Below are 14,594 nucleotides of genomic sequence, written 5' to 3' on the forward strand. Positions count from 1 at the left end.
CATAGGCGTTAGTAACCACTCCCCCTCCCGCCTCCGCACAGCCCCTGGGAGCAACAGAGTCTCCAAGGCTATGTTAACAAAAATGAAATCCAAAAATACTCTGGCCAGTCCTTTCACTTAGAATAATGTTTTCCAAGATTTATCCATGTAGTAGCACGCATTTGTATTCTATTTTATGGCCAAATAATACTCCCTTGTATGAATACACCCTATTTGATTTACTCACCAGTTGGTGGACATTTGTGTTTCTAACTTTTAGCTATTACGAATAATGCTGCTACGAACATTCTACGAATTTCTGGGATGCACATTTCAATTTCTCTTGGTATATACATTCTTAGAAGTAGGATTGCTGGGTCGGTGGTAAGGCTACCCTTTTGGGCAACTGCCACACTGCCCAGGAGCTGCCCCATTTTAGAGCCCATCAGTAATGGTCCAATTTCTCCACATCCTCATCAACACATACTGGGCTTTCTGCAATCCGCAGTCTCCAGCCGCCTTCAGAAGCCCCGGTTCCCAGATCCAAGCAAGGGAGCCTCAGGGACCAAACCCTGCCGGCGCAAGCGCGCTGGCTACCAGGCCCGGCGCCGGAGGCGGGGCCATGAAGCCGTTAGGGGCGGGGGTTGCCCTGCGTGGCTGCGTGCGCGCCCCGGAAGCGGAATCGAGGGCCCGTTTCCGGGCGGCTGATTCGAGGACTTGTTTTGTCCCAAGCGGAGCCTCTGAAGAGCTCCCTCAGGGCCGGCCATGCCGTCCGAGGGTCGCTGCTGGGAGACCCTGCAGGCGCTGCGCAGTTCCGACAAAGGTCGCCTCTGCTACCACCGCGACTGGCTGCTGCGGGGCGAGGTGAGGGGGGCCCCGGAGTGGGCGGTGCCCTTCCGGCTGCTCGCGGTGGTACCCTGCTGTTCCCTAGCCCCTGGCTCGGCCGGCGCTGTGAACACGTGCGTTCTTTCTAACAACCCGCATTAGTTTCTCGACTCTTGTGTGTGCATCACCCCGTCCTAGAGTTTCTGCCCTCTCCTGCCTATTCTAGCCTTTCAGCGAGCTCCCATAATTTCAGAGGTGCTCTTCTCTCTAAAGGCTTCGTTGCCACCCCCAGCTATGCTGTCGTCAACGCAGCCCTTTCAGGGTCAGGTGATTTACCGCAGGTCTCTTGTGCTGCGAGGTCCGTAGTTAGCGGTGAACGATTAATAGGGCCCAACCTGCTGAAAGGACCAAAATCTTAGATTGACGTTGGGCGGACTTGGAAAGTTGAATGGGGGCGTGGTCGCTATCGAGGATTTGCAAAGCCATATACTTGACCACAGGAATGTAGGGGTGTAGACAGATTAAGGCATAGACAGTACCCGAGTTGCTGGTAATTACAGATAGGATGCTGTCTTGTCTCTTTAGACTTACATGGGAAACCATTCTAATTTTTTTTTTTTTTTTTTTTTTTTTTTTTTTTTTTTTTTTTTTTAGCATTTATTTATTTTTGAGACAGAGAGAGACAGAGCATGAACAGGGGAGGGTCAAAGAGAGAGGGAGACACAGAATCGGAAACAGGCTCCAGGCTCTGAGCAGTCAGCACAGAGCCCGACGCGGGGCTCGAACTCACATACCGCGAGATCATGACCTGAGCGAAGTCAGAGGCTTAATGGACTGAGCCACCCACGCGCCCCGTGGGAACCCATTCTAAAAGCGTTTCCCTATCTTTTATATCTCTGACAATTTTAGGGAATACAGACCATACGTACAGACATGGGTCTGGCTGGTGTAGACTCACGTTTTGCATTTCTGGCAGGAATGCCTGAGAAATGTCGCTGTGCTGTGTCAGTCATGTCGGGAAGCACGCATATACTGCAAACTCTCCCAGCACTGGCGATGCTAACCTTGATCATCACCTGCTCACATTGTTATCTGCCAGATAGCTGCACTTAGAATTCATGGATTTTCCTTTTGAGGTTGATGAGTGTCTTGTGGGGAGGTAATCCAAGATTGCATCGAGGTTTCCTTGTCAAGCCTCCATCGTTGGCATTCGCCATTTCTGCCTGAATCAGTCGCTCTCGGGAGGTACTCGAATGGCATTTCCTGAATGTCAGCCACTCCTTCTATGTTTGCCAGTTCCTGTAAGGAAGAGCTTTCTTTTCTCCCGTTTAATTAATTGGTTGTATCATGCCGTACTCATGGGTTACTGTTTTGTGAGTTGTAACCCATTACTTGTAAAGCTGGTGTGTGAGTATTTCCATTCTGTGGGAAGTGCGACTTCAGGATAAACTCTGAGAGTTGAGGTCGTTGGGTCAAAGCCAAACGTAGATGTCTCCCCACCCCCCACAACGGATGCATCAAATTGCCTTCCAGTCGGCAATGCATGATCTTGCCTTTTTGCCCGTGGCCTCATCAACAGAATTGTATTATTATACTTCTAAATTTTGCTTGTCTAATAGGTAAGAATGAGATCTCGGTATGGTTTTGCAATGCCTTTCTCTTCTTATTGAGAGCGAACATTTTTTTTTTCATATATTCAAGAACCAATTTTATAGCATTCTATTTTTTTTTTAACATTTCTTTATTTTTGAGACAGATACAGAGCATGAACGGGGGAGGGTCAGAGAGAGAGGGAGACACAGAATCCGAAACAGGCTCCAGGCTCTGAGCTGTCAGCACAGAGCCCGACGTGGGGCTTGAACTCACATACCGCGAGATCGTGACCTGAGCCAAAGTCGGACACCCAACCGACTGAACCACCCAGGCGCCCCAGCATTCTATTTTTTTTTTAATTAAAAAAAAAAAAAATTTTTTTAATGTTTATTTATTTTTGAGACAGAGAGAGACAGAGCATGAATAGGGGAGGGTCAGAGAGAGAGGGAGACACAGAATCCGAAACAGGCTCCAGGCTCCGAGCTGTCAGCACAGAGCCCGACGCGGGGCTTGAACTCACGGACCGCAAGATCATGACCTGAGCTGAAGTCGGTCGCTTAACCGACTGAGCCACCCAGGCGCCCCCATATAACATTCTATTTTTTAAGTAGGCTTCCAGTGTGGGGCTGGAACTCACAACCCCATTGTCAAGAGTTGCACACTCTACCAACTGAGCCAGCCAGGTGCCCCTCGAGCCAGTTTTATATATTTGTGAATTGACAGTTTATGTCTTTTGCTATTGGTATTTTTCTTTTTCTTTTCTTTTTCTTTTACTTTTTTTAAATGTTTGTTTTTGAGAGAGAGCGCGCGTGTGTGCATGCACACAAATGGGGGAGGGGCAGAGAGAGAGGAAGACCCAGAATCGGAAGCAGGCTCCAGGCTCCGAGCTGTCAGCACACAGCCCGACGTGGAGCTTGAGCCCCCAAACCTCGAGATCATGACCTGAGCTGAAGTTGGACGCGTAACCCACTGAGCCACCCAGGTGCCACGCTATTTGTATTTTTCTTTTGGGTTTTTCTTTCCCCCCTGATTTTACAAGTTCTTTATGTATTAAGGATAACCGTAGCCCTTTATCTGTGACATGTATTGCATATATTTTTTCTAGTTTGTCAGTTGGAATTTTTTCTGTTTATGTTTTTTTTTTTCTTTTAATTTGTATTTTAAGTAGGCTCCACGCCCAATGTGGGGCTTGAACTCATGAGTCTTGAGATCAAGAGTCGCATGGTGTACTGACTGAGCCAGCCAGGCACCCCTGTTTATGGTGTTTTGGGTATGTGTGGTTTTATTTTTTACATTTGAATCTTTGGCCCTGGAATATATTTTGGTGTAAGGAATGAGGGAAAAAAAAGGTGTGGCTCAACATTATTTCTATTATGTCTTGAAAATGAGTTTCATTACTTTATAAAATGTGCATATAACCTGTTTGCTTCTGTGTCCAGATTCTTCTCCACGGGTTGAATATCTGTTTATTGCACGTGGGATGTGTACCTACAATCTAGATCAGTCTTTCTCAACCGCAGCGTTACGGATATTTGGGGCTAGGCCAGATACTTCTGTGTTATGAGGGGCTGCGTTGTAGGATGCTTGCATTGCATTGTAGGATGTCTTGCATTGTAGGATGCTTAACAGCATTCCTGGCCTCCACCCACTAGATGCCAATAGCACCCTCCCAGTTGTGACAACAAAAAATGTTTCTGGACATTGCTAGCTATGCCCTGGGGGATAAAATTGATCCTGCTGTAAAACCACTGACCTAGGTAAAATAAATAACTTGCAGTTTCTGAGTAGTTTTCATGTGCCAGGTATTGTTCTCAGCCCTTTATAGCTGTCATTCATTTAATCCTTCCCAAATCTTTTGAGGTGGATCCTTTATGATTCCATTTTAGAAGTAACTTGCCCATAGTTGTACAGGTGAGTGGAATGCAGGGATGGAATTCAGATTAAGAAAGGCAGGTTCCAAACTCAGTCCTCTTGGTCACTATCATACCGTGTCTCCATGTTTCCTGGTAATATCTTCCTGACATGGAGTAAACTTTGCCAGAATGGCTGTATATTTTAACTGTAGTTAAATGGCATAAGCTGCTCTGGTTTAAAGTGCTGTATGCCAGGGCCAGCTGGCTGGCTCAGTCTGTTGGCTCTGTCCAACTTCGGGTCGGGTCATGATCTCACGGTCCGAGAGTTCGGGCTCTGCAGTGGGCCCGCTCCTGTCAGCACGGAGCCTGCTTTAGATCCATTGTCCCCCTCTCTCTCTGTGCCTCCCGCCTCATGCTGTATGCCAGATATACGGAGATAATGATTAACTGGTAGGGTTGAGGGACGCTTGGGTGGCTCAGTCGGTTGGGCCTCCCGACCCAGGTCATGATCTCAGTGATCTCATGGTTCAAGATTGAGCCCCGAACTCTGCGTTGGGATCCCTGACAGGCTTTGCACTGGCAGCATGGAGCCTGCTTAGGATTTTCTCTCCTTTCTCTGCCCCATCCCCACTCGCGCTTGCTCTCTCTCTCTAAACAATCAAACAAACAAACAAACAAACATAAATCATAAAAAAAAACACACCACAACTGGTAGAGATGTCCACACACAACTGGTAAGAATGTCTAGAACTTGTTTTATAGTGTTTCTGTTTTAAATCTCATTTGCTTTAAGCCATTGGCTTTTACATCAGTGACCCCTTTTCTATGACTATTTTTATATGCTATATTCAGTTTAAAAATTATGTTCATTTAAAAATGAAACCTAGAGGGACAAGTGGGTGGCTCAGTTGATTAAGTGTCTGACTCGATCTCAGCTCAGGTCTTGATCTCAAGGTCATGAGTTCAAGCCCTGTGTTGGGTTCCACATTGAGTGTGACAAACAAACAAACAAACAAATAAATAAAATTGAATCTAGAAAATTAGAACAAGGAGAAATATGTCTCATTACCCAAGCACAACCTCTAGAATATTTCCTTAATGTCTAATAGTGTATTAGCATTTGTTTTTATTTTTATATAATTGTACATATTTATTTATACCCTTTTTTTTTTTTTCACTTAAAATTGAATCTCAGGGGAAGGGGAAATGGAGGATCATGAAAAGACACAAACTTAGTTACAAGTACTGGAGATGTAATGTACAATGTAGTTATAGCTCACACTGCTGTGATATACAGGAAGTTAAGAGTAAATCCTAAGAGTTCTCATCACAAGGAGAAAGTTTTTTTACCTTTTTTGTTCTTTCTTTCTATTGTATCTATAGTAGAAGATGGATGTTAGCTGAACCTGCTATAGTAATCATTTGAAATATATGTAAATCAACCGATCATACTGTCACTTTAAATTTATACAGTGATATATGTCAATTATTTTTCAATGACTGGAAAAATATTGAATCTTAAGTATGGTGCTAAATAGGATTCAGAATCTGTACTTTAAATTTTTTTTAAGTTATTATTATTTTTTAATTTATTTGAGAGAGAGAGAGCACACACAAGCAGAGGAGGGGCAGAGAGAAGGAGAGCCAGAATCCCAAGTAGGCTCCACACCATCTGCACAGAGCCTGATGTGGGGCTCGAACCCATGAACCACGAGATTATGACCTGAGCCGAGATCAAGAGTCAGATGCTTAACCAACTGTGCCACCCAAGCTCCCCACAATCCATGCTTTTAAATGACCGATATCCCACTGATTGTGTATACTGTAGTTTACTTCAAAATTCCTCGTCTCCTTTTCCATTCTGATGTTTTAAATTGCTTTCAGATATGCTTTATTGACCATCTTTGTGCATCGTTCCTTTTTCTGTGGTTAGAGTTATTTAGTCTGATATTCTAAAAGGATAGGAGTCATGGGGCTCCTGGGTGGCTCAGTCCGTTAAGTGGCCGACTCTAGCTCAGGTCGTGATCTCACAGTTCATGAGTTCGAGCCCCGTGTTGGGCTGTGTGCTGACAGCTCAGAGCCTGGAGCCTGCTTCGGATTCTGTGTCTCCTTCTCCCTCTTCTCCTTCCCCACTCGTGCTCTGTCTCTTTTTCTCTTGCTCAAAAATAAATAACTTAAAAAAAAAAAAAAAAAGGATAGGAGTTGGTCATTATCAAGAAACTACTTTCTCTTCATCTCTAATTGTTAGTACAGTTAGTTTGGGTCTTTGTATGTATGTATGTATGTATGTATGTATGTATTTAGGCCTTAGAGTTTTCAGTGAGGCAGGTAATGGATTATAAGGACAAAATTATTTTTGATTGCTTAGATCAGTTAACATGCAAGTTGCGCCTCACCCTCTTCTTTTCTCTAGGATGTTTTGGAAGAATGTAGGTCTGTTCCCAAGCTCTCTTCCTACTCCGGATGGGTGGTAGACCATGTCTTACCCCACATGCAAGAGAATCAACCATCCTCTGAGACTTCAGAATCCTCCAGATCCACTTCAGACCTTGAACAACCTTCCTGTGTTCCCAAATCTCCCGTCAGAACCCCTGCCTTCTCACCAGTTTCCTCAGCAACAGCAGATGGAGCCGAGGTAAGGTTTGTGATTAGCTTAAGATCGGAGGCAGTGGTGGCTGAGAAGTTGAAGTATTTAAGAGGCCCCTGACTGGCTCATGTGGGGGAGCATGCGATTCTTGCTCTCTGAGTCATGAGTTGGGGCCCCACATTGGGTGTAGAGATTACTCAAAAATAAAAATCTTGGGGCACCTGGGTGACTCAGTTGGTTAAGTGTCTAACTCTTGATTTCAGCCCAGATCATGATCTCAGGGTTGTGAGGTTGAGCCCCACGTTGGGTTCTGCACTGACAGCATGGAGCCTGCTTGCGATTCTTTCTCTCCCCCTCTCTCTGCCCCTCCCCTGCACACATGCACACACTCTCTCTCAAAATAAATTTAAAAAATTAAAAAACTTAAAAATAAATAAAAATCTTAAAAATAAAAAAAGTAGGGGCGCCTGGGTGGCTCAGTCGGTTAAGCGTCCTACTTTAGCTCGGGTCACGATCTCGCGGTCCGTGAGTTCGAGCCCCGCGTCGGGCTCTGTGCTGACAGCTCAGAGCCTGGAGCCTGTTTCGGATTCTGTGTCTCCCTCTCTCTGACCCTCCCCTATTCATGCTCTGTCTCTCCCTGTCTCAAAAATAAATAAAATGTTAAAAAAGTAAATAAATAAAAATAAATAAAAATTTAAAAAAGTTGAAGTATTTAAGATTGTGATACGACAGTGACCTTACTCTGGGAAAAATAATGGTGGCTCCTTCTTGTAGATGTTTTAAGGATTCCATTTACTACACCACAGCGTTCCCTTTATGAAGAGGGGGGAGAGAGATTCCCTTCTATTCTTAGTACCAGTGATAGTAATGAATTTCCTCAGCAATTGGATTGTTTTTTTCTCACGAATATTGCATGCATTTGACTCATGAGGTCTCCCTTTTTGGTTGGCTGTTGGAGGCTTACAGTGAAATTTAGACCTGCTGTCTAGATGTACCTTATCATTAGTTCTTTAAAAAAAAAAAAAAAAAAAAATGTGATTTGTGGGAAAAAAATGCATTTTTACTCTTTTTTACTCTGTTTTGTCCCTGCCTTTGCTTGTTTCTCTTCCTTAAAAGCAGTTAAATTGTTACTGGTGGAGTTCCATTCTTCCTTTCTCTTTTTTGGGGCCTGGGGAGTAATCCTTCCAGAAGTAGTTCATCTGCATACAAATATAAAGGAACACACTGTATGATTCCGTCCATTTAACATTCATGAAATAAGAGTGTTCTAGAGAACACATTAGGGGTATGGAGGTAGGTGTGGCATAGGACGCCTGTGGTGACAGGGCGGTTCCGTACCGTGATTATGATGGCAGTTATGCAAATCTGTGCATGAGATAAACTTGCATGGAACGATACACATACACAACTGAATTCCTGTACAACTGGCGAAATCTGAAGAAGTTCTGTGGCTTGTACCAACATCAGTTTACTGTTCTTGATATTTTACTGTATTTATGGCTGTTACTATTGGGGGGGTACTGAGTGAAGAGTGCACCAGCCTCTCTCTACCAATTTTCACAACTTCTGTGAATTAGAATTATTTTAATTATTTTTTTATAGAGTTAAAAAACACTTTTTTTTTTTTAAATTTCTATGAGTGCTTCTCAGTTCCAGTCATGGCAGTGCTGTGACATGTCCACAGGCAGTCATCTTTCCCTCCCCAGGGCTCAGTCGTTTCATCTGTAAACCTGGTACTGGGCCAAATTGCTGATGTCCTCTCCAGAGAGAGAATTCCATCATTCTTGAGGTGTTTGTTTGTTTTGTGTTTTTAATTTTTTAATGTTTGTTTATTTTTGAGAGACAGAGACAGAGCATGAGTGGGGGAGGGGCAGAGCGAGGGAGACACAGAATCCGAAGCAGGCTCCAAGACATCAGCGCAGAGCCGGACGTGGAGCTCGAACTCACGAACTGTGAGATCATGACCTGAGCTGAGGTCAGACGTTTAACCAACTGAGCCACCCAGGCGCCCCTCATTCTTGAGGTTTAAATAAACTTTTAGATGGCTTTATATAATGAATTATTGTGTCATTTAGGAATTTTCGGGGGTTTGAGAGAAACCCAGTTCAAACTAGCTTAAGCAAAACGGAAGAGAAAAAGGAATTAATTAACTCACATGACTAGTAAGTGTGTGAATGCATATAGAATCGGTTAGATCCAGGCAATATACTTTCTGCTTCTCTCTGCTTTACGTTATTTTTGACCTGATCCAACGACCCACATACAGGGCTTTGCCTGTCCCCTCAATTCTGCTTAACTCTTCTTGGTTCCATCCTTCTTATAGACTCCATGTGGCAAGATGGCCATTAGTGACCGTAGACACACATCTTCTTAGATTAGCATCCTCAGAGGTAGAAAGCCTTCCCAGATAACTCCATCAGAAAAATTCAGAGATGGAGTCTGGCCTAGCTTGGCACAGGGGGATAGAGTACTTTGATCGGTAGGCTGGTCACACAATTACCCCTTAAAGGAGGGTGGAACAACTGGGGACGTGGGTTGGGATGGCTCCATTCAAACCACCCCAGCACACATTGACTCTTACCAGAAGAATGGGGAACAATTTGCCGGGCAGATCAGAACAAGCAAGCCAAAAAACAAAGCAAACTAAAACTGTGCAGAGAAATAACCCATCTATTGGTTTGTATATTATTATATAAACGTAATTTATAGTATTATTCCCTTTACAACGGAAAACAATGAGAACAAGATCAATATCATGACAAGCACACTGGGTCTAACCTAAATTGTCTTGTTGTTGTTCTTCTGGGTGGTTGTTCATAGGTAGGGATGTGGTTTTCATGTAGAAAGGGTAGCATCAACTTTACCATCTTAAATGCTTAATTTTTCCATTTTCTGTCTGTATAGGACAAACGTGAGTCCCAGCATGCAGAACCTATGGCACTTCAGTCCTCCCGGGGGATCAAAGTGGAAGGTTGCATCCGGATGTATGAGCTGGTGCACAGAATGAGAGGAAGAGTAAGTGTCCCATGAAGTAGGGTAGGCTTGACCCACGGCAGCCACATTTAAATACAGTTCTTCAGGCGTTATGAGTGCCCACCTCGGGCTGATCATTGTGCCCCACATGCTAGTAGCTCCTGATTCACTTGGGGAGATAGTGTAACATAGCATTTGAGAGTGAGCTCTCTGGGGCACCTGGGTGGCTCCATCAATTAAGCATCCAACGTCAGCTTAGGTGAGGATCTCACAGTTTGTGGGTTTGAGCCCACATTGGGCTCTGTGCTGATAGCTTAGAGCCTGGAGCCCGCTTGAGATTCTCTCTCTCTCTCTCTCCTTCTCTCTCTCTCTCTCTCTCTCTCTCTCTCTCTCTCTCTCTGTCCCTCCATTCTGCATTCTGTCTGTCTCTGTCAAAAATGAATGAACATTAGGGGCGCCTGGGTGGCTCAGTCAGTTAAGTGGCCGACTTTGGCTGAGGTCATGATCTCGCGGTCCGTGAGTTCAAGCCCCGCGTCAGGCTCTGTGCTGACAGCTCAGAGCCTGGAGCCTGTTTCGGATTCTGTGTCTCCCTCTCTCTGACCCTCCCCCGTTCATGCTCTGTCTCTGTCTCAAAAATAAATAAACATTAAAAAAAAAAAATTAAAAAAAAAAATGAATGAACATTAAAAAAAAAAAGTGAGCTCTCTGAAGGAAGATAGATCAGGTTCACATCCTAGCTCTTCTGTGTTGCATGTGACTTTGAGAAAATTACTTAGGCTCTCCTGGTTTCCATTTACTTCTCCAGAATTGGAAGATGATCTAGGGTTGTCAGATAAGGTTATACTGAGAAGATGGATCTTAACAGCCTCTTGAAGAAAGGTTAATTCTGTTTTAATAATTTATTTGACTTTATTATTTTTTTCATGCTTTTCCAATAAAAACTAGAAGGATTTTAGGGGCGCCTGGGCAGCTCAGTTGGTTAAGAGTCCAACTCTTGATTTCATTCCGGGTCATGATCTCACGGTTTGTGAGTCCGAGCCCTGCACTGGGGGATTCTCTCTCTCTGCCTCTCCCCTGCTCGCGCTCTCGAAAAAATTAGAAGGACTTTAATTCTCAGGTCTTTTGAGAGAGCAAAACTAATGTAACACAAGTGAGAATATCTAATTAATGAGTTTAACAACAAACCAAAGTAATTTTGTTATGTAAACGAACCCATTTATTATAGGCTAGCTGTATTTCAGGTGGCGTAGCTTCTACGGCCTTTCACCTCCTTCAGTCTGATGGGAGACTCTGCCGTGACGGCAGAAGTGGCCGTGTGGCTCCGGCACCGCCGGCTGCCGTTTTCATGCAGGCACCGCAATGCCAGATCCTCACAGCTTGTCTTTTCATCTTGGTTTTGCCACAGAAGGAGCACGTATATTTGGCGGGCTGGCCTATTTCGGTCTTCTTCACCATTTTCCTGAGGGAAGCACCATAATGGCTCCCGTATTTATGGAGGATTCCAACCATCCTGGTGCCGTTAGCCATGTTGCCTCAAACTAAGCCTGAGCCCAGGGAGCTGACGTTATGATTTTGCAATTAGAAAGACAACGCATGGTTTTGTCAAAATTTCCACAGATCAAGTGAGTTTATAATGTGAAAGTCTTCTGGCATCTACCCTCGTTTGTTCATTCATTGAGTCAACACATAGTTACCGAGCACTTACGTGCTTATGGAGCGCTTAGACGCTATTCTCGGTCTAGATAAAACAGTGAGCAAAGCAGACACGGATTCAGGCCCTCACAGAGCGTCTGTACTGGTGAGGAGAGATCGAAGTAAACAAGAGAAATAAGTAAAATGTAGGTAGAAGACTGTTTTACTCTGAGTGAAAGGGTCTGGTTGCTTCCTCTTGGGTGCTGGCAAGGCGGATGGTGAGGGATGCTCAGGTCCTGGCTAGGGGAGTCCTTTTCAGCTGAACACTTAATGCCCTTCATCTTCGGGAAAGTTTTCCCCTTTGATTACTTTCTCTTCCTCTCCATTGCCTTTTTTTTCTCTCGTTTTAGGAACTTTTATTAGTCAGATACTGGATCTCCTAGATTAATTCCCTATTTCTCTTATCCTTCCTCTCATTTTCCTTTTGTCTTTTTCTCTTTTCCAAGAGATTTAATTTTATCCTTCCATCGTTAATTGAAAAACTATGTACCTACCTATTTTTTAAATTATGTGTTTAGGGGCACCTGGGTGGCTCAGTCGGTTAAGCGTCTGACTTCGGCTCAGGTCATGATCTCACAGTTTGTGGGTTCGAGCCCCATGTCGGGCTCTGTGCTGACATCTCAGAGCCTGGAGCCTGCTTTGGATTCTGTGTCTCCCCCTCTCTCTGCTCTTCCCCCACTCATGCTCTGTCTCTCTCTCAGAAAGAAACGTTAAAAAAAATTTTTTTTAAATAAAATAAATTATATATTTGATTTTCATGGGCTTTTTCTTCTCCGTGTGTTCCTTTTTCAGAGCACTTAATTCTCATATCATACTAAAGTTTTTTTCAGATTTGTATTCCTTGAAATAATTTGTTTTCTCTAGATTCATTATTCTAGGGTATAGAATTTCCTCAAATATCTAACGATCTTTATTTACCAGTGGTTGGACCAAGGCTTCCAGGTGCGTTGTCAGGAACAAAATGATTACGATTTTGAACTTCCTAAGTGTCAGAATTCGTAGGGTATATGTTCTGGAATACCGGCCTCCACACTAGCTGATCCAGTTATCTCTGGATAATTTATTCATTTTCTTGTAGGGAAGAACTCTCTGTTTTTTGGCTGGGAGTTTGTATGCATGATTGTGTAATAAATCGCCCCCAAACTTGTGGCTTACAGCCACTACTGACATTTCATTCCTGTCCTTCGTGTTTCTGGAGGTCAACTTGCTCAACTAGGTAGTTCTCACTTGGGGTCTCTGTGGCTGCAGTGACAAGGTCTGGAATTCTTCCAGAGGCTTCCTCACTGACCTGTGTAGCTGTTGCAGTTACTTAGCTGGAACATCTGCCCTCTTCATGTGGCAGAGCTTCCTCCGCCTTCCTCGACCTTCCTAGCACAGAGGTCGGGTCCCAAGAGCAAGCATTGTAAGAGATACTGCCCGAGCTGCTAGCTGCGTGGCCTTTTCTAGCCTGGTCTCAGGAATCATGTAACATTATTTCTCTTTCCCACATTCTCTTAGCCAAGGCAGTCATGAGGGGCTGCTCAGGTTGAAGTGGAGGAGATGGGAGGATCAGAGAATGTGCAGATCTCTCTCTTTTTTTTAAGTTTATTTATTTATTTTGAGAAAGAGAGAGCTTGCAAGCAGGGAGAGGGAGAGAGAGAAAATCCCAAGCAGGCACCACTCTGTCAGCATGGAGCCTGATGCGGGCTGGAACGCACTAACTGTCAGATCATGACCTGATCTGAGGTCAAGAGTCGGACGCTTCATTGATTGAGCCACCCACGTGCCCCTGTCCAGATCTCTTTTTAAGTCATTACACAGTACACAACAGCAAAAACAAATCCAGTACAGAATGGGCAAAAAACAGAGATACTTTACCAAAGGTACAAAGAAGCACATGAAAAGAGGTTTTCAGTGTTTATTTTGAGAGAGAGTGCAAGTTGGGGAGGAACAGAGAGAGAAGAGGACAGAGGATCCAAAGTGGGCTATGTGCTGACAGCAGACAGCTTGATGCGCAACTCATGAATCGTGAGATCGTGACCTGAGCCAAAGTCGGACACTTAACCGACTGAGCCACCCAGGCACCCCGAAAAGATGTTTTTTAAAAATCATTACAGCACACATGCCTGGCTACCGACTGTTCTGATCTCATGATTTGGGAGGACGCGGGGGGGTGGGGGGGGGAGTGGGGGGGAGGGGCGGAGATTTGAGTTGACTGTTTCGTCTGAAAACATTCAGCTGATACCTCTGTTTTCAGCCCCGTGAACCCCACCTGGTTTTAGATCTGGCATTGCCCAGTCCTGAGCCTCTTTGAGATTCTGGTAGCTTGGTTCTCTCCCTGAGAGACGTAGTCTGCTTGTGTTTGCACGCACTCTCACGTTTGCTCAGCTCTGCTGTCAGTTCACACTCCTCCACAGAAATGTTGTGTTCCAGAAGCGTGGTGAAAATTTTTCCCTGCTGACAATCCCATGCACGTTCTGCTGTTGAGTCCTTTTTCCCTTCCCAACTCATATTTAAACGGAGTCTCGGAGGAGAGGTTATAGATGCTGTGTTCACTTTGCCTTCTTGCACTGGAAGCTTTAAAATAGAATAATGTGACATCCTAACAATGTATTTTGCCGTATCTTCATGCCAGTATATATAGCATCTTGTCCTCTTCAAAGGCTGCAGAGTGTTCTCTAGTCTGACCTCCTATAATATGTGTAGTCAATCCCCAGTTAATGTAAATTGTTTTAAATTTACTGCCATCATCGACAGGACTGCAGTGAGCATCCTTTGTTCATACATCTTTGCACACACGTTCAATATTTCCTTGGGATAAATTCTTAAAAATAAACCAGTGCCAAAGGATATATACCCTTTAAATTTTAGTAGTTAAAATGTCACATCACTCTTAAAAACCAGATGAGAATACTCTCATGAATAGTAAATGGAATACCTTTAGGAATCTAGGAAGGGGACTTTCCTAAGTGGAGGTGGGGGAGGAAATGTAGGCAGAGATGATAAGGTGAGGAAAGGAGTAGATAGGAAGGTGTATAGCATGTTTATGGAATTAGAATGAGTATTTCTGTTGATTACTCTAAAATCAGAGTACACAGGATGGAGGCTTAAAA

At 44.1% G+C, this 14,594-nt stretch overlaps 1 protein-coding gene and 1 pseudogene across 2 annotated transcripts in view; one reads left to right on the forward strand and one right to left on the reverse strand.

Moving 5' to 3' along the window:
* The first annotated feature begins 679 nt into the window (after positions 1–679).
* Positions 680–14,594, forward strand: part of GLE1 (GLE1 RNA export mediator) — a 31,386-nt gene continuing 17,471 nt past the window's right edge. For both annotated transcript variants that reach the window (XM_007078854.2, XM_042963265.1), the window contains exons 1-3: positions 680–843; positions 6,664–6,885; positions 9,742–9,852. In XM_007078854.2, the coding sequence (XP_007078916.2) occupies positions 745–843; positions 6,664–6,885; positions 9,742–9,852 (432 nt within the window). In that variant the 5' untranslated portion in view covers positions 680–744. The remainder of the gene's footprint in view (positions 844–6,663; positions 6,886–9,741; positions 9,853–14,594) is intronic.
* On the reverse strand, positions 11,006–12,039 carry LOC122232920 (annotated as a pseudogene).

This window comes from Panthera tigris, chromosome D4, assembly GCF_018350195.1.
Source record: "Panthera tigris isolate Pti1 chromosome D4, P.tigris_Pti1_mat1.1, whole genome shotgun sequence".
Classification (NCBI taxonomy): domain Eukaryota; kingdom Metazoa; phylum Chordata; class Mammalia; order Carnivora; family Felidae; genus Panthera; species Panthera tigris.